The 19767-nt window shown below is 38.8% G+C and overlaps 1 protein-coding gene across 1 annotated transcript in view; it reads right to left on the bottom strand.

Annotated features, from left to right (window-relative positions):
• Grin3a (glutamate ionotropic receptor NMDA type subunit 3A) overlaps positions 1 to 19235 on the bottom strand; it is a 138542-nt gene extending 119307 nt beyond the window's left edge. The window contains exon 1 of the mRNA XM_048338347.1: positions 18537 to 19235. Coding sequence (XP_048194304.1) covers positions 18537 to 19235 — 699 coding nt within the window. The remainder of the gene's footprint in view (positions 1 to 18536) is intronic.
• Between the last annotated feature and the right edge of the window lie 532 nt (positions 19236 to 19767).

Consider the following 19767-nt stretch of genomic DNA (forward strand, 5'->3'; position numbering starts at 1 on the left):
ACAGGCCTTTGGACTGTAAGAGCAAATAAAACAGAAAACAGCATCTTCAAAGAGATAAAAAACATAGAGAAAAAAGGAAAATATATGAGAAGGTAGTGAAACTATTAGTCAGGTATATTCTAAATATATTTAAACTTTGCCATTGCATTGTATGTGTATCAGAAACATATTTTAAGTAAGTATATATCATAGTGAAGTTAAATAGAGAATCATCTGCAAAAATCCTTGAGAATCACTAGTTTTTTCATATACATATACATATATATGTATATATATACACAAAGATTTGGAATCACCGAACAGTAAGGGAAGAAGCCGAGTGATAGGTGGGTGGAGTTGGTAGAAAGACCTATATTTTGAAGTTGCACTTCTTACAGGGGGCTTGAATCACTATCATTAATTTTTTTTTCATGTGTATGTGCTGGTATTTGGGCTTGAACTCAGGGTTTAAGCTCTTATTTGGCTTTTTTCATGCACAGCTGGTGCTGTACTTCTTGAGTCACACCTCCATTTCTAGCCTTTTGCTAGTTAATTGGAGGTAAGAGTCTTTGGAATTTTCTGCCCAGGCTGCCTTTGAATGAAGATTCTCAGATCTCAGCCTCTTGAGTAGCTAAGATTATAGATCTGAGTCTAAAATCAGTCTATAATTAATATTTCAGACATAATGAAGTTATTATAACCCCAATATCTCTATTTTATGAATGAGATTTCTTTTGAGAGGATGAGTCTTGAACTGGATTCCTCATGCTCTTACTGGGCTTTTCACTCACAGTTTTTGTTGTTGTTCATGACTCTACTATTTGAGCCATACCTTCAGGCCAACATTCTGCTGGTTAGTTGGAGATAGGAATCAGACTTTCCTGCCTTGGCTGTCTTTGTATGAAGATTCTATGACCTTACCTTTTGGAGTAGCAGGGTTATAGATTTGCCACATGAATAATAAGGCTTCTAAGATTCAGTTATGAGCAGATGTGGAGTGGATATCTTTCCTCATCTTTCAGTGCCTTTCCCCCCTTTGTTCTCTTGCTTCCAGGTTTAAAAAAAAATCCTTTTCTCTATTACGATGTTAACATATTCTACCTCTTTCTAGTTGCATCTTAAAGGGTCATTTCTTGTTATGGCTACAGGCCTAGGTCACCATCTATTATTTAGCCAGACGTTTGAGGCATTTCTTGTTAATAGTTGACTGTTACAAATGCCTTGACATTTTCTAGACTAGAAGTGTTGAACTTGTGACCCGGTAGTGCTGGCAGGCCCTAAGTTTATTTGTTCTTTTTTTTTTTTTAAATGACTGAGTTGTCAACATTCAAGGATATTTTTATGTTAAAAATTTTCCAATCTAGTTTTCTTCAAAAAGTCAAAACTCTGGCAAAGTTCCCTCTGAATAACAGCTGGTTGCAGCCGAGGAGTGGCTGGCTGCCTGCTTTGGAAAGGTCGGGCACTCTTCTGTTACTACAAGCTTGCTACTCCCTACTGTATTATTCAGAACTGTTTTTCACCTTTCCATTCCTTTCCTGATTCCCTACAAGGCCTGTGAATTTGAGATCTGCCCTGGGTTGTTAGCTCTCAAATTGTATTCTTCAAATATGAATCACTCTGGGAGAGCCTGGGTTTAGAAAGGCAGCTTTGGGGCCATACTGGATAATTTATTGAAACTCAGTGAGGCTGAAAATCAACACTTTAAAAATGACCAAATATAACTTTGTTTCAGGTGACTCCCCAGTCGCGTTTTGCAAATGGCATTCGATGAGACTTTTAGGATAATATGGTCCCACAGAATGATATGTGGAGTCATCTGTGGACATAATCGCCTGGGAAGTTGTTTGTTTTGGAGATAGATGCCAGCCCCAGGGGTGTGGATGTGATGATTCTGGCAACCCTGTATTCTGAATATTTATCAGCACTTTGAAAGAGAGCTGGGGAATCTTAGCCGGATCTGAACTCTTGTTTGATTTCTTGATGTTTAGGTTTGACAGCAGATGACAGGATAAGATACAACGCTAGCCTTTTACTTTTCGATTGATGATTTATTCCAGTAACTTTACTTTTTATCAAGTTTGACTTCCTTTGAGTCAAAAATCTTTGGCTCCACAGTAGATTGAAATTGGCTGAAGGGAGGGAATGTGCGTTTTGGAAAGCAGTGACAACAATGCCACTTGGGCTGTACAGGAAATTAAAAACTGATTTGGGAACAATGAAGGCAGTATGAAAAGTTTACCAGGGTAGAAGCAATTTCCCCAAGGCTTTACTCTCCTAGTTTTGTGCTACATCTCATACTAATCTTGAGATGGTCCTGACTCCTTTCCACCAGAGTGATTGGGGACCTTCTTTTGTAAGACAATCTTTGCTCTTAGCTTGCAATCAAACCACCCAGAGAGATGAGGAGTTTTAGAAGAGATGAAAACAGCCATCAGTTCAGTGTAATTAATAATCATTGAGTATCTCTTATGAGCTACAGAACTGTTCAAAAAGCTTAGGGTTTAGTCGAGTGCAGAAGGGAGATCCACATGCTAACAGAAAAGGAAGATATTTGGTAGAAATGTCACAGAGAAGTGAAAGTAATGGTAGGAGGAGATGGTAGGTAGTGCCTCATGCACAGAAGCAAAGGTTTTAAGGTTGAATTGGAGTGTTAGGCAGACCCAAAGGAAATGTCAAGCCAAACAGCAAGAGAGACATGTGACAAAAGCATTGAAACAGGGCCACACATTTAGAACAAAGTGCAGAGGGTTCGCTTCAAGAAGAAATGAGCAGAAGAGTTAGCAAGTACCAGGTAATGAAAGGTCTGGAATTCCATACTAAGCCATTTAAAATTCACCCTATAGGTTAGTGTTTGGCAGCCTGTGGGTGGTTTGTAGGGGTGATGTTAGGTTGTTGAGAGATTTGACATTAAATAACACTAAATCACAGAGTGAGAAACTTAATCCCTTTTCAATTAGCATTTAACCCGTCTGTTTAGTCAAGGAGAAAGCTTTCCTTTGGTGTCAGTGTGCCTCTCATACTTCTTTAAAACCTGGAATTTTCCTCTTTTAAAATAAGAGGCTTAGCTTTAGACCTCTGGCAGGCAAGATTATCTAGACAAAACGGTTTCATTTTTATTGTCTATTTGCTGTTGATCAACTTGTATTTATGAAAGGCAGTCCTGGATTTCCACTACTGTGGTGATGAAAATTAACCAATAAAAGTATTTATTTAAAACACCAAGTTTATTAAAAATATAATAGAAATAGGTGTGACAGAGATATGGCAAGAGAAGTGTGGAGGTAGTACAAAAATGGCGAGTTTGGAACACGCAGCTATCATTAATAAAGGACTAAATCAGGCCAGTGACTATGTTTTCTTTCTGGCAGTCCTATGGAGACTAAATTAAGAGGGTTCAAGAATGGAGGCAGAGACGACAGGAGGCTACTGAAAAACTGTAGGGAGACATTGTGTGGTCATGGCTAAACTTGCCAATTTATTTCTGATTTTCCTAATGTTTCTGTCCTCTCTACTTGTGTAATGATTTCCTATGGCTGTGCTCAGACTAACATCTTGAAGTGGATGTGAAAGATAAGGATGCTGCCCTCCAAGTGTTAAAGATACACCTGAACAAAACTTAGAAAGGGATTTGATCATATCAAGTACCCTAACTATTGTAGAGTGTTATGTACAATGAAGTTTTAAAGTTTCAGCTAATACAGTTTTATGATGAGAAACATGCTTATAAGTAGTTTTAATGTTTGATTTCCCAAGTGTTTGTCTTCCTAATTTATGTCCTGGCTATCATTTATCTATCCTGCCAGCTCAACAAACTCCCCCTTTCCCTTTAGACTTAAAGCAGGTTGCTGGATTTCCTCCATTCTCTTCCCTGACTACAAGAATATCTGAGGGGCTGGGGATATGGCCTAGTGGCAAGAGTGCTTGCCTTGTATACATGAGGCCCTGGGTTCATTTCCCCAGCACCACATATATAGAAAATGGCCAGAAGTGGCGCTGTGGCTCAAGTGGCAGAGTGCTAGCCTTAAGCAAAAGGAAGCCAGGGACAGTGCTCAGGCTCTGAGTTCAAACCCTAGGACTGGCCAGAAAAAAAAAAAAGAATCTTTGAACACGTGTTGTGTCCGTATGGAAAAAGTAATACATGCTTATTTAGAATTAGCCAGCTGGACTCAGTTTAGATGAGTCCAATTTTGATGGCAACTTTCAAAGCATCATAATCAAGAGCCATTGAACATATGCCTCCTCCTCCCTATCAGACCTGATCACACTGTTGACCTCAGCCACATCATTGTCGTAACATTTATTCCCAGCCTGTTTGACCTGGTACTGGTGGGTTCTGACATCCACAGTAAACACAAGTGTTTGTGCTCCTCTGTCTTCTTCATGGGGCCACTTCCTCCTGGGGCCACACTTCTGAGAGTATTTGGGTTGAATCCCAAGCTATAGTGTCTTGGGCCACTGGAGAGCTGGGAATGTGCATAACTTCTCTGTGTGATTGTGGACATCTTTCAAAGCTGGCTCCTTGGCCTTCAAAACCTTTGCTTTGGCTTAGGCTTTGAGAGTGGCCTGAGCTTCCTTGGCACCACCTTGGTGCAGGTCCTATTTGGGAAGTGTGAAACTCTACCCTCTTTCTAGGTGTTGCTGATAAAGTAGAGATTACCGTATGACCATTCTGGTCTACTGCATGAAGATGGGACAAGCTATTTGTTATTGATGAGTATGATTCTAAAACTATAACTAAAAGCCAAGTGTTTGGTTATCCTCCCTGTTCTAGACCTTTTTCACATCAAACCAAAAGAGCCTGTTACAGATAGTTTGTAGCATCCACAAAGCTGTTAATATGAGTTCTGCCACATTATGGGTCCAACATGTATTTGTGGCCTGGCTTGAGGTCTTCACAACCACACATAACAGTGTTTCAATGGAAAAATCAATCCTGACTTAGAATATAATTCATCTACAAATTGTGACAACTTCAATGTGTCTCTGTCATTCCATATGAATATATAAAAGAGAAGTGCTTTTTAATATGGTGATTTACATTTATTGATTTTTATTAAAAAGCTATACAAATTTGAATTCCATGGTATCTTGTGCTTACTGAACATCTGTATGTTAGCAGAATGTCACAACTTGGGCAGGTTTGTTGCACATGTTTGTGGAAGGTCTTGTAAGCTTGCTGATGATTGTTGCTGATGGTTATCCACTTTTCTTTCTCTGGCTTTAAGGGAGATGTGTCAGAACCCTGGCATGCAGTGGAGAGTGGGTGGAATGCTTTTATGAGCTAGTCATAAAATATGGTGGATCTGTTACATTCCTTCTGTTTAAAAGTGTTAAGTAATTTGGGGGTAGTCATGGTGGTCCATATCTGTACTCTCATCTACTTGAAATATGGAAGTATGATCATCTGAGGCTGCTTGGACCAAAGTGTGAGACCTAATCTGAAAAATAAACTAAAAGCAGAAGGAACTAAGGATGTGGCTTGAGCAGTAGGTAGAATGCTTGCCTAGCAAGTGTGAAGTCCTGAGTTCAGTCTTTAATATTGCCAAATTAAAAAAAATTGTACAGAGTAAAGAGTTTTAGTGTGACATCCCATAAATGTCCTATTTTCATTCATACATACAATGTATAATAGTCACACTCTCCATTACTCCATTTTATCTCCCAGCACACTATCTCCCATCCACAATAATCCTCCTTTCTCTTTTATGTTCATTCCATCCATTGAGATTCCACAGGTAAGAGAAAAATGTAGTCTTTATGAGACTAGTTTATTTAAGTGAACATGATGGTTGTGGATTTCATCATTTCCCCTGAAAGTGGCATATTTCCATTCCTCTCACTGAATATTCTATTGTGTATATGCTACATTTTCTCTCTCATTTGCTGCGGGTTGGACATCTACACTGATTCTATATCTTGTTTACCATGAATAGTGTTGTGATAAATTTGGGAGTATAGCTATGTCTACTATATGCTGAGTTATAGTCCTTCATATATATGTCTAGGAACAGCAGAACCATATATTTGTTCTGTCTTTCAGGTTCTTTTGTAAGGGACCTTGATGTCTATTTCTATAGTGGCTACACCACTCTTGTTTGCATGAAGGTCCCTTTCCCCTCACATCCTTGCTAGTGTTTATTTGGTAAAACATTCTGACAAGGGTGAGGTGGAATCTTACTCAAGGTTTGATTTGCATTTCTCTGAACTAAATAATTTTGTGGATTTATTGCTCAGTTAGACTTTTCATTAGAAAAGCCTATGTTCAGGTCATTTGCCCATGTATTGATTGAATTATTTGCTTCTTTTTGTATTTAATTTTCTAGTTCTTCATATTTTGTTATTAATTCCCTGTCTGGTGAATATCTAGCCAAGACTTTCTCCCAGTTTGTAGGCTGTCTTTTCACACTGTATATTGTTTCTTTTGCTGTGCAAGAGCAATTTAATTTAATGCAACTCCGTTAGTCAGTTCTTGCTATTATTTCGTCAGCTATTTGAGTCTTATTCAGAGTCATTGTTTGTCCTTTGAAGTGTTTCCTCTATGTTTTCTTCCAGTAGTTTCAAAGCTTCAGGTCTTGCATTTAAGGCTTTGATCCATCTCCAGTTGATTCTTATACAGGCTTAAGAGACACAGATCTAGTTTTGTGGTCTACATATGGATACCCAGGTTTCCCAGCATTTGTTAACACAGCTTCCTCCCCTCCCCCCAGCAGTGGAAATATTGCACTCCATTTCAGTTTTGTGAAATACTATTATAATGAATCTTTGTTATTAAAATGTGCCTTTAATCTCACTGGAGTGTTGGAGCATGGAAAACAAAAGACTATTACATAGTAAAATATTATTTTGAGCAGGTAAGTGACATGAAGCCATATTTGATAAGCATTGAATGACTGAGCAAAAGAATGAATGAAAGTTGTTTTTGGAAGTTATACACAGCAGCAGTGTGCAGCATGCTTTGATGGAAAGAAACTAGAGATTTACAGGTTATTAAAAATGTTGGTACTGAATGATAATTAAAAAATTTTAAATGTTAGTGAGAAGATATAATAGAAAATAAGAAGGAAGAATAGGAATATGAGAGGCATATCAAGGAAAATGAGAGAGCCTGATGAAGAGAAAAGGGAGGAATCAAACATGTTATGAGAAGATTTATTATAGGTGAGAGGAAGCATTTTTCCTTTCGTTCCTTCCTTCGTTCGTTCCTTCTTTTCTTTCTTTCTTTCTTTCTTTCTTTCTTTCTTTCTTTCTTTCTTTCTTTCTTTCTTTCTCTCTCTCTCTCTCTCTCTCTCTTCCTTCCTTCCTTCCTTCCTTCCTTCCTTCCTTCCTTCCTTCCTTCCTTCCTTCCTTCCTTCCTTCCTTTCTTTCCTTCTTTCTTTTTTTTTGTCAGTCCTAGGGCTTGGGACTCAGGGCCTGAACACTGTCCCTGGCTTCTTGTTGCTCAAGGCTAGCACTCTACTCTTGAGCCACAGCACCACTTCTAGCTTTTTCTGTTTATGTGGTGCTGAGGAATCAAACCCAGGGCTTCATGCATGCTAGGCAAGCACTCTACCACTAAGCCACATTCCCAGCCCAAGAGGAAGAACTTTCTTAAGGTAACTTCAATTATTTAAAGCTTATGGTGAGGCTTGGAGACATAACTGGACAATCTAGTTAGAGATTCCTGTTCATGCCCCATGTAAAGACATAAACTTGGGAGTTAAAGCCTTTGGAAATGTTTTATAATTATACAATATGTATTTATTGACTTACTTTTTATATTGCCTCTTTTTAAATTTCATCTAACAAATCATGTCAGGTATGCTACTAAGGATAGTACATTTATTGAACTAATATTATTTGCAATATTCATGTCTATAAATATTAGTTGCAGTATTCATGCCTACATTTTTGCCTCTTGACCTGTAACAGTACTTACCTCAGAAACTGAATGGTTCACTTCTTACGAACTGTCTGCTCAAATGTCACTACTCAGACAGATATAACTTGGCCAAATATAATCGGACAAGTTATCCTCTAATCTATTCTCTACTATACTATTCTCTGTGCAATAATACAATGTTGTGTTGTGTTTGCATGGCTTGTTGTCTGTTTCCCTTGCTAAAATGTGATTTCTCTGAGATCAGATGTTATAGCATTTTGTTTATTGCTAGATTCTTAGGCTATATTGAGGAGGTAACCCAGGAATCTGATCATTGCTGACTCGATAGAAAGGAAATGGTATATGTAGGTTTATCCCATCAGATAGCTGGATAATTTTAAGTACAGGATAAGAGAAATGTAGTCAGTTTGATTTGAGTTATCAAATCAAATTATCCCATGGTGAAAATCACACTTATATAGACATTATGGCTAGGCAAAGGAAGAAACTAGTACCTAGAAAGATAGAGCAGTGTGAAGCTGAGACAAAGCCGAGGAAGGAAAAGGAAATAACTGTATGTCATTTTGCAGTGGTACAGCACAGTTCACCTCATGGATTTCTGTTCTGTTGATTTTGCTATATGATTCTGTCACACGATTCCTGTATTAGTCAGTTTTTATCATTCCAATTGTCTGAATACCTGACAGAAACAACTTAAGAGAGGAAAGATCGATTTTGAGCATGGTTACAGATGGTTCAATTCACGATTATTTGGACCCATGCTCTAGGGTATAGGTGTGGGAGTATGTGGCAGAGGAGTCTGTCTCATGCCAGACAGAAAGCAGAGGCTGGGTTGGTTGGAAACAAGACAGAGGCCCAAAGGACACATAGCTCAGTGGTTTATTGCCAGCTAGACTTCTCTTCTAACGTTTCCACATTTCCACAACCTTCCAAAAGGTTGGAAGGGAGGGCAGGGGGCTTTCATATTCAACCTGTAATATTCCTTGTTTTTAAGTTTCCTGGAGTGCACTTCCTTGCACTTGCACATTCCATTCTCCAGTGGAGAATGGAAACACTGTCAGTCTACTCTGCCCAATGAAGTGACCTCCAGCCCTGTGTAGACTTGACATGTGGTTTGTACATATGTGTAATGTATTGCTAAAATAAGATAATTTTTTGATTAAAGTGTAAGTAACCATATTAGAATAGAATCTCATATTAAACAATACAATGCTATGGTTATTATTACAATGGGTCAAAGACAAAAACCATAATCAGTGAAAGATAAGGAAACAGTAGGGAACAAAGGGAAAAACTCCATGATGGGCTCCAAATAGAGGATGTTCCACAATCAAAGCAACTGCATGAATACCCCAAAACATTTTGGTAAAGATCTATACATTAACTATTAAATATTATTAAATGGAAAAAACTCCTGATTTAAACAACAGTGGTAAAGTACATAAATCCTGCAATAATTTATTCAAAGGCACAGTGTATATTCATTTCAAATAATGGGAAAATATTAAGGACATGGGAAAATGCATGAATAAGTTTAAAAGAAAGTTGATAAAATAATATGATCTCATTGTATCCATATTTTTAGATCTTCAGTAGATTTGGGAATGATTTAAATTTTATTGTGACATTTTATTAATGGTCACAATATCTTTACAAGCAATATTGTTTTATAAATAGGAATAAAAAGTAAATAAAAAATAATTTGCTTAACCTATCTTTTTATGTTTCAATAGGAACCAAGGTAGAAGAAATATAACTTAAATGAGTAACTTATATATTTCTTCTTCCTTTCTCTCCTTCCTCCTTCCTTCCTTTCCTCTCTTCCCTTTTTCTTCTTTTCCTTCCTGTACTTGTACTTGAACTCATAACCTTGACTCTTTTACTCACAACTGGCTCTCTACCACTTGAGCTATGGATTTCATTTCTAAATCTTTTTTCTGGTTATTTAGAGATAAGAGTCTGGAGGATTTTTCTGCCCAAGTTGACTCCAAACCAGATCTCAGCCTGCTGAATAGCTAGAATTATAGGTGTGAGCTACTGGTATCTAGATTCAGTCTAAAGTTAGTAGATTTCCCTAGCAGAGTTCTCTGAACTCCTCTGGACACACACTTTAAGATATCTTATTTTATGGATTAGAGTTGCAATTATAAATATGCTGGCAGAGTAGCAGAGTTTGTTTAATCTTCTTAATAGAAGGCAACAAAAGATCTTCTCTTTGATTGATTAACCTAGATTCTCCAATGTCAGCCTAACAAATAGCTCTCTTATTAGGTGGGATCTGCAGGATGCCTCTACTTATAGCTGAATTTCAGACACCACTAGATGGCTCTCTGTGTCTGTGGCCAGGTGAAAGCAGAGTGGATTCATTCAGGTTTAAAATGTTTTTAATTAATTTTTTTAATCATTCCTCTTATGGTAAACATTGAAGCATTAAAATATGCAAACTACAATGTGTGCACTAACATGATAACCTTTAAATGTGTAGATCTGTCTCAATACCTACATCCATTAAATCTATCTATGGCTATATATACACATACATCTATATGTTGGTGTATACCCATTGCATTCATAACAGAAAGCTAATTGTTTAATGTTAGCTCTGTTAGGAACCTATCATTGGAGTAGAATAAATATATTCCACGATTGAGCCAGATTGTGATTCTGTTTGACAAAGACATACTGTGCATTTAACTTTATGCAAGTGTTGTTTTTAATCTAACCATATTAACCCTCCTTTTGTTTGTCAAGGCTTTCCATGCAGAAACAAAACCAAAAACATACAAGAAAATAATTCTACCAGTAGACTGCAGACAGGTGTGTAGCCATCTAAGTACTTGGAACTATACACTTATGAGGAAAGTTCAGCTAATGACTATCCCTAAATGAGAGAACAGTAGTGACAAGCTACTTCCACCATAATGCCTTTAAGAAGGCTTCTGAAAGACAAAAGTTGAGCTATGATTTGGAATTAAACAGATTCATTCACTGAGTCATGAAAATACAAAGACAGATGAAAATATACAGGCAAATCCCACATTTAATAGAGAAATGCCATGTACTTGGACATTATCATGACCAAGCTCTGACAGCTATGTTAACTCAGACTGTTCAGAAAATTAGTTTTTAAATTGACTTTTAAATTTTTTTCTTCTGTTCTTTCATGCCAATGCCCTCTTAAAGTCACAAAAAGATCTCCCTTTGCTTCAGAGAATAAAATATACAATAATGTCACCGAGTATTATCTGCAGACATGCATGGCTATGCATACTCGTGCATATATATTACATTTGTAATCAAAGAAATAATGGCACTTAAAAGTCCTCCAAAGTTGTGAGCATCAAATACTTCTCCTAGTCAGCATTCCAAGAAATAAAGACCTTTTGATCTATGGCTGTTCCTTTTCTCTAAGCCTTAGTATACAGCCATCCTATTTATGATCACTTAAACTTTGGGTTAATCATAAGTCACAGTCAGTATGTTAATACAGAAAATGATAGGAAACAACTGGATCTTCCATTTATGTTGAGTGAGACTCTGTCTTTCCAGCAGAACATCCTAATACATCAACTGGGTCATGATTAATAGTGGGTGGAAATGATTCACTATTCCTTAGAAAACAGAAACCCAAGCTTATCCTCTCTTGAATTTTTTTTCCTTCTCCAACTACAAAATATATAAGCTGAAACAGAACCTGCCTTTTCAGGCTAAGGTAGGCCAGTCACCTTCTATTGTTTTTGTCATGTCCCTTTTGCACAAGTCTAGGTGGAAAAAAAATCATTGTTTTAAAAATTGCCACTAATTTCGTGGTTTAATACAACCACAATCTTTTTTCCCTATGACTGGAGGTAATAATCTGAAGTCAGTTACAATGACCTAAAAGCATTGGGAGAGCTGTAATCTCTTTCTAGAGCCTACGAAGAGAGAATCCATTTCCTTGCCTATTTTAGTTTGTAGTGAATGCCTGTATTCCTTGGTTTATGGCTCCATTTTCTGTTTTAAAAGCACAACACTGAAATCTCTGCTTCCTTCACCATAGACACATATTCTCTGACTCTTTCTGCATGGTTTTAAAGACCTTCATGATTTTCTTGGGTATTTCACTCATCTTCAAAGATCTTTTTGCCATAGGTGGTAGTATATCCATTGGTTTAAAGGATTTTGATGTGAACATCTTTGGTAGATCATGATTTTTCCTACATCAAAAATGAGCTTAGTCTTCTTCCCCAGAATCATGCTTTCCCCTCTACCATCTCTCTGCCATTTCCTTCTTTTATTGGTCCAGATAGAAATGAATAGATGTCAAAATTTAAACTCATAGAATACAATGTGGCAGATGCTGAGAGATATTTGTTTTCAGGCCTAGTTTTATAGACTCAATATCACATTTTTAGTGCTCTGATCTCTGAATATGACAGTAGGGTAAACAAAAGAAAAAGACTGGAGCTTTTCCTCTCGACAGTCAGTGGTAGCACTAACATGAACCATATCCTGCTTTAAGATCCCTACTGCACAATGGTACTCAGTGTAATTGGTTTGGAATTCTTTTCAATATATTTTTATTATCTTTAAGTAGTTATGCAAAAGGAACGGATGCTATTCAACAAATCATTTTTTAAGTACAGTGCGTCTTGGTCAATGCCATCCCTTTCATCATTCCCCCTCAGACCAACCCCTTCCTGTAACTTTCCTAGTTTAATTGGTGATTATTATCTGGATATTATGGCATATGGAAATCATGCCAGCATGACTCAATGTTCGACTTTCAAGAAAGATTTTTTGTAAAGCTTACATTGAAGATGTCAAAGTACATAATGGTGCAGTTGACAGTCTCATGAATGGTAACTTTAACAATAGAAAAAAAACTTGTGACCAGTGGGAAGAACTAAGAATTCTCAAAACCCTTGGATATTTCACAGTAGTTCCTATGGCTGTTCCTTAGGTTCTAGAATCACTGTTACATGTAAAGTAAGTAAATATTACCATTGATACAGATACAGTACTATTGACTGTCTTCTTTTGGGAACGAGGCTGCCACCTGCATAGGAATCTATTTCTTCTTTTATTCTGAGGGGAAAAATGAGATCTACAGGCAGAAAAGTAGAGGGCTGAGTCATAATATAAATCACATCTTACTTTGATCAGAAATTGACCATGAGTGAAGGAAGGATTAAGACTTACTGTTTTTGCTTTTTTTTTTTTAAGTGAAGTCTTGCTTTGGCAAGACTTGAATTCATTAGTCTCTAGCTGGGATGATAGATGTCTACCACTAGGCTTGGCATAGATTTATCCTTGCTGGAGCATGACCAACATCTTTCCACTAGTTGTATGGCTAGCAATATAAAAGTATCCAAATGTATTTTTACTTCCTTGTTTGATTTATAAAATGACTTAGTTTGGCAAGGAATGTTTTCTTGACTTGAGAAGAATAATCAGAGTTATTTACCCAAAATTACATGGAATTTTTGACCATTATTTCATACACTTTGAATTGTATTGTACTCTCTTAACCAATGTGGTTGAAATTTGACTGGGTATATTTGTGAAATAAAATCTAATGGTACAAAATTCCTAGTGACTTCTGCAACACTGGAAGATAAAACACTAATGTATTAGACACTAGTGTTCAGATAGCCTATTCAAACATAAATCAACTTTTCAGATATAAGGGTAGAAATCAAGAACAAAATTATTTCTTATGACTTATGCAATACTTACTTTGGTAAATACAAAGAAAAGGCTGGTAAGCAAGACAGTTACCCAGTAAATGGAACCTGCTAGTCTCTTATGGTCTACTTATCTAGAAATTAAATAACTGATGCAAAGAAATTACCAAATTGAAAAAAAAGATCCTTCAAATAATCCCAAAGTCTGTGTTCTTTAAGCGGAACCCAGAAACATCATTCCCAGGAAAAATGTTTTGCTTTGCTTGACATCTAATTGGAAACCATTTATCTTCAAGTTGACAACAATTAGGTGCTACTATCAGCCATTCATCACAAATGCCGAGAAATACTTTCTCCCAAGCAAATTGCATAGAACAGTCTAATGCAAGGAAAAACAACACAGTTGAAAGCAGATATTTTACAAATAAGTGACCTTTTCTGGTCCTCTCATGAGGCATCTAAAACATTGAACACTATCAATGTTCTGTACCTAGTTAAGAGCAAAAGTAGTGCTGTTTAGCCACATTGTAATAAATAGGATTTATATCCAGCCCTGTATTTTCATAGAAAATGACCATCTAAAACAGTTACATTCACATGGAAATAAATTAATTAGCATATAGGGCCTCTGGGACAGACAAACCAACAAGACTTGAAAGTAGTAGTGCAGCCACATTTGAATCACATAGGATTGGGTCTAACCCAAATATTTTACTTCCTTAGCTCTGCCTAATATTCCAATATGGAATTACCATGACATATATATGTATATATGTATATATATATATATATATATATATATATATATATATATATAAAAGGTGTATCAGTTACTACTTTAGCAGGAATTAATTTTGAATAAACTATAAAAAAAGTCCTAGGAGAAAAGGTAGTTTGGGAAAGGAAGAAAAAGAAACAACTCATGGAATTTAAGTGCAGCTGTGATGAGGTTCATATGCAGCACCTTAATGTCAAAGGTCAAAGGAATAAAAAAATTAAGAGTAAGGAGGAAATGAGAATGGCCAAGAGACATATGAAAAAGTGCTCTACATCACTGGCCATAAAAGAAATGCAAATCAAAACAACATTGAGATTCCATCTTACCCCAGTAAGAATGTCATATATCAAGAAAACTAACAATAACAATTGTTGGAGGGGATGTGGCCAAAAGGCAACCCTACTTCCTTGTTGGTGGGAATGTAAACTGGTTCAGCCACTCTGGCAAGCAGTATGGAGATTCCTCAGAAGGCTAAATATAGAACTCCCCTATGACCCAGCAGCCCCACTTTTGGGTATCTATCCAAAAGACCACAAACAAAATCACAGTAAAGCCACCAGTACAACAATGTTCATCGCAGCACAATTTATCATAGCTAGAATCTGCCCAGATGCCCCTCAGTAGACGAATGGATCAGGAAAATGTGGTACATATACACAATGGGATTTTATGCCTCTATCAGAAAGAATGACATTGCCCCATTTGTAAGGAAATGGAAGGACTTGGACAAAATTATACTAAGTGAAGTGAGCCAGACCCAAAGAAACATGGACTCTATGGTCTCCCTTATTGGGAAGAATTAGTACAGGTTTAGGCAAGTCATAGCAGAGCATCACAAGAGCCCAATAGCTATACCCTTATAATCACATAAGATGATGCTAAGTGAAATGAACTCCATGTTGTGGAAACGATTGTTATATCACAGTTGTAACTACTTTCAATGTCCCATCTGTATCTGTAGCTTCTATTATTGATGATGTTCTTGTATCACTTTCCTGTGGTTGTACCTACACTATCTCTGTAATCTTATCTGAGTATATTGGAAACCGTGTATACTGGTATTAGAAGTAGTAGGAAATTGAAAGGGAATACAAAAATTGAGAGACACAGGGTAAAAAATAGACAAACAACTACAAAAGCAATACTTGCAAAACTGTTTGGTGTAAGTGAACTGAACACCTCGGGGGGGGGGAGGGAAAGGGGAAGGTGGGAGGGGGGTATGAGGGACAAGGAAACAAACAGTACAAGAAATGTATCCAATGCCTAACGTATGAAACTGTAACCTCTCTGTACATCAGTTTGATAATAAAAATTTGAAAAAAAAATTAAGAGTAAGAAGTGTTTTTTTTCACTAAGCTGGGTCAAGCTTAGGTGGAGATTTGAGTGTATGGTAGCAAAGTCAGGAGTTTTAAGATGGAGATATATTTGATGATCCATTTGATAGGCAATGTTTTAGTAATCTTTCATTATGTGGTGATACATTCCAACGTTGGGAATATATATGATTATATACAGACAAGGTTATTAAAAGTTATATATATGTACATATATATATATATACATAATCTTTTGTGGATTTCCCTGTTTCAAGGAACTTGGTCTCTTTGATACTTATGATCATACATTTTGAATAACTGGTTTGCTGAAATGAATTATTATTCATTTCCCAGTGGTTTGATAACCTCAGTTAGTATCTTTTTCCATTTAACATCTCTGGTGAAAAGCATTATTAATTAAAGCCATCATATGGGAGGAATTAATAGCCAAAAAGAAAGTAAGAGAAGACAATTGCAGCTACTTCTACTGTAAAAGCAATTCTGACTAATTTGAATAAGGTACAAAATTTTTTGTCACTTGTGGGTAACTCCACTTTTTTAAATTTCAAAGTACTTGATTCATTCAGGCACTGATACAACCAACAAATTAGGTCACTGGCAATAGACTCCAAGGATAGTACCTAAATCAAGTCAATTTTATTTAATGTGTAAAGTGACTTTGACATCCTTTTATATTTAAAAATCACATCAGTGTGTTAGGTGCACCTCTCATAGGAAGCAAGGGGACATCTAGCTATCAGTTTTCCTGTAAGTACATAATGATCATTTACTAGAATTATGAATGATAGTGACTTGACATTGAGCAGAGCATTTTCAATAGAAAATAGAATATTTAAATATAGTAAAAGTAAAGAAAGACAAGCCAGATCTATTTGAATTTAAAGCACAAGGGGAGATGAAAGAAAACGCAAGAATCAGGTGGACTAGATTAGATTAGTACAATATATTTGCTCCTTTTCAAAATATGCACCATAAAAGCAACTGTGACAACACGATTTAAGATATGTTTCTGTATTGAAATATACAAGTCAATACGCTTGGCTGAGTATTTATTTTATAGTCAACTTGTAAGGGTTGTCCCTGAGGGACTTTATTCCCCCTAGTGGTCTTACAGCTTTGAAGTTTGCTGATTCTAGGAGCTGTATCATGGCTTTTCTCATCCCTTGTTGTAATGTGCTGTGGATTGCACACATCCATCATGGCACACAGACGATTTCCCTTCTAGCTAAGGAACACTAATATGGGGGAAAAATACTTGCTATTTAAGATGCGTGCCAAACAATCTGCAAATGGAAAGGAGTCTGGAGACTGTGACCATTATTGGCAACTTCTGAAGTATTAGGTAATAAAGAAGCAGCGATGAGAAGCCAGTGATGCTGACTCTTGCATCTCATTAGGTCGAATCCTTCACCTGTATTAATAATGATACACCCTGTGGATGCAATTTCATGTTTATCACACTCTGGCCGGTGGCAACACTGTGTACCTATATTTTCCAGGCCTCCTCATCTGCTGCCTATAATCATTCAGACTTGGATGACAGATATATTTTAGATAATTAATATTTTAGATAATTAGTTAGATCATTAATTAACTGCCTTGTAGATCAAATCTTTTTGGCTCATCCTTAAATAGGAGTCTTTAGGGCAACTGAAAGTAGTTTGTATTTGCCCTTCTTAACATGAAAAATGTAATCTTGGTCCTCCAGTGGTATTTTTTGGCATAGATTCTATGATCACTTCTACATTGCCCTTACTCATTTTAGCTTTTATCTTTGTATACTTTTAGGAAGTGAAAGAAGAGAGATAAGAAGTACTTTTCTAAGTAGATGGACAAAGTGAAAATGATTTAGAATCATACCTCTTCCAGATTTGGCTTTTCTGCTAGAACACTGACTGGGATTTGTCAAAATCAAAACTTTCCTTAGTTTTTTCAATTTTTAAGGTGGGATCAGCATCAGTTATCTATTTGTTTCTTACTTTGTTGCTACACTTAGTACCACTTGATATTATGATAAAACTTGATAAAAGAGCCACCTATCTTTTTCCCTTGAATATTTATTTCCTTGAATATTTATTTCCTCATGGTTCCTTCTCAACAGTTAAGTTCACAAACAACTTCTTTTATTGGAAATAAAATAACCCGTAGGTAACAAAACCGTTATATTCCTTCATTCGTAGATGAGAGCAGTCATGGTCAAACACACGACTGCATAGCAGCTTCCAATCCTACTTCATGTAGAAAGAAGGTAGAGACAAAGAAACAACCCTCAAACACCCTGATTCTGTTTCTCACACTGTCCAATATCCAAGGCTTTGAACCACTCTTCAGCTATGGCTTCTGTACTAGCTACAAAATGTCTATTTACTCAAAGGGATTGGAACCCAAGCACTATCTACACCTTTGCCTAAGGCTCAGGTCACCTCCTGAACCAGTTAGAGAGCTGACACTGCCTTTTGTGTCATGTGCTCTCAGAGTTCTTCCAGGGAGGGCTGGTTCCCACAATCCCCCATTCCTTGCTCTAGTCTACAGAGCCCCCCCCTCCCAGTAGCTCTCCAGGGTCCTGAAGTCCAACTTCAGACATACACTCGTTAGGTTTCTCTCAGTAAGCTGGTCAGAACATCATGATTTTTTCTCCTATTCTCCTTACTTCTTTCCTTCCATTCATCAGTGACACCTCACCAGTTTCCCCTCCCGTTTTATTCCTATCACTCTGAAAGTGTTTCCTTCTACTTCAACCCATGGACCAATCCTTAAGCCATAGCAATCCTTAAACCATAGCAAAGTTACAAAGCCTAAGTTAATTCCACCCCCCTCCCCCAAGTCACTCAGCCTCCTCCTCCCCCTGTCGCCCCCCTCCCCCGTCCTGCGGGCTGGACTTCCCAGACTCCTCTCACCTGACTCTCCCGTGGAAACTCGTGGCGCACGATGCTGATGGCTGGAATGTGCAGGACGGAGCTGACCAAGTCCAGCTCCATCATCTCGCCCTGGCTCTGGGGGAAAGCCAGCAACGCCGACACCCCTTGCACCACCACGGTGTGGCACACGCTCTGCAGAAAGGAGAAAGGGTCACTGCTCCATGGTGAGCTAGGGGAGGAGAAGGGCAAAAGCGGCAGATCCCCCAGGCCCGCCTCGATGGCCATCACGACTTCCAAAGACAGGTTGTAGGGCAGCAACCCTTCCACGCGGTTCAAGTTGTCCACGGCGAATAGGAGGGCGTCCCGAGGCCATAGCGTCTCAGCCCCAGTGCCCTCGTCTGGCTTCCGGGCACCGGGTGGCCCCCGGCCATGCAGAGCACTCCCCAACCAGCGTGTGCCCTGAGAGGACACCGGGGGCCCCCAAGTCCTTGGTTCGGGCTCATCCCTCTGGGCATCTGCCCGGCTGCTGTCCAGAGCGCGGCTGGTTGCGCGTGGGGTCGTGGTCCAGGGTTGCAAATGCACGGCGCCCACCCTCACCGCGTGTCCTATGCGCTTGAGGATCTGGCAGGGTTGCGGGTGCGAGGAGGAGCCGGGCACCCCGGCCAGGACCAGTGCGCAGGGCGGCGGCAACAGCAGACAGACCCTGCTCAGCAGCCACCACAAACTCAGTCTCCTCATTACTGAGACCCGCAGGGAGAAAGCGCGCCCCCTCCCGCGCCCGGCTCGCCCCTCTGCGGCCGCCGCCTGAGGTCTCCTCCTCCAGGTCCCGTGCGCAGCTTCAGCGGACGCGGTGGAGCGGACCCACCGACTGGGGCGGGCTCCTGGCCATCCACTCAGGACCTAGCGGGCCCTCGCTCGTCTCAGATCCCGCACCCAGGCGGCTTCGCCTGGCATCCTCTGCCCGCCAGATCCTTGGGCGAGCGGAGCAGACGGGCGGACCAGCGCCTGTCACCCGCGGCGGCTGGGGCGCCAGGGCCCTGCCCGCCCCATCTGCAGGGCGCCTTGGGCACTGCGTCCAGCGCGGCCAGGAGCCGGGGCAGCAATCGGAGTTCCAACGGGGCAGCAGTGACCCAGGAGCAGTGCTCTTTACTTGGTTAGATTCTTTTCCTTTTCCACCTAGGCGAAACCCACTTCTTTCCCGAGGTCGCGTAGGAGAGGGCGTTCACTGTTGGGGAGCTGTAAAGAAGCAGCCAAGGGCGCCTTGCACTAT

The sequence above is a fragment of the Perognathus longimembris genome, chromosome 1 (genome assembly GCF_023159225.1).
Source record: "Perognathus longimembris pacificus isolate PPM17 chromosome 1, ASM2315922v1, whole genome shotgun sequence".
Classification (NCBI taxonomy): Eukaryota; Metazoa; Chordata; class Mammalia; order Rodentia; family Heteromyidae; genus Perognathus; species Perognathus longimembris.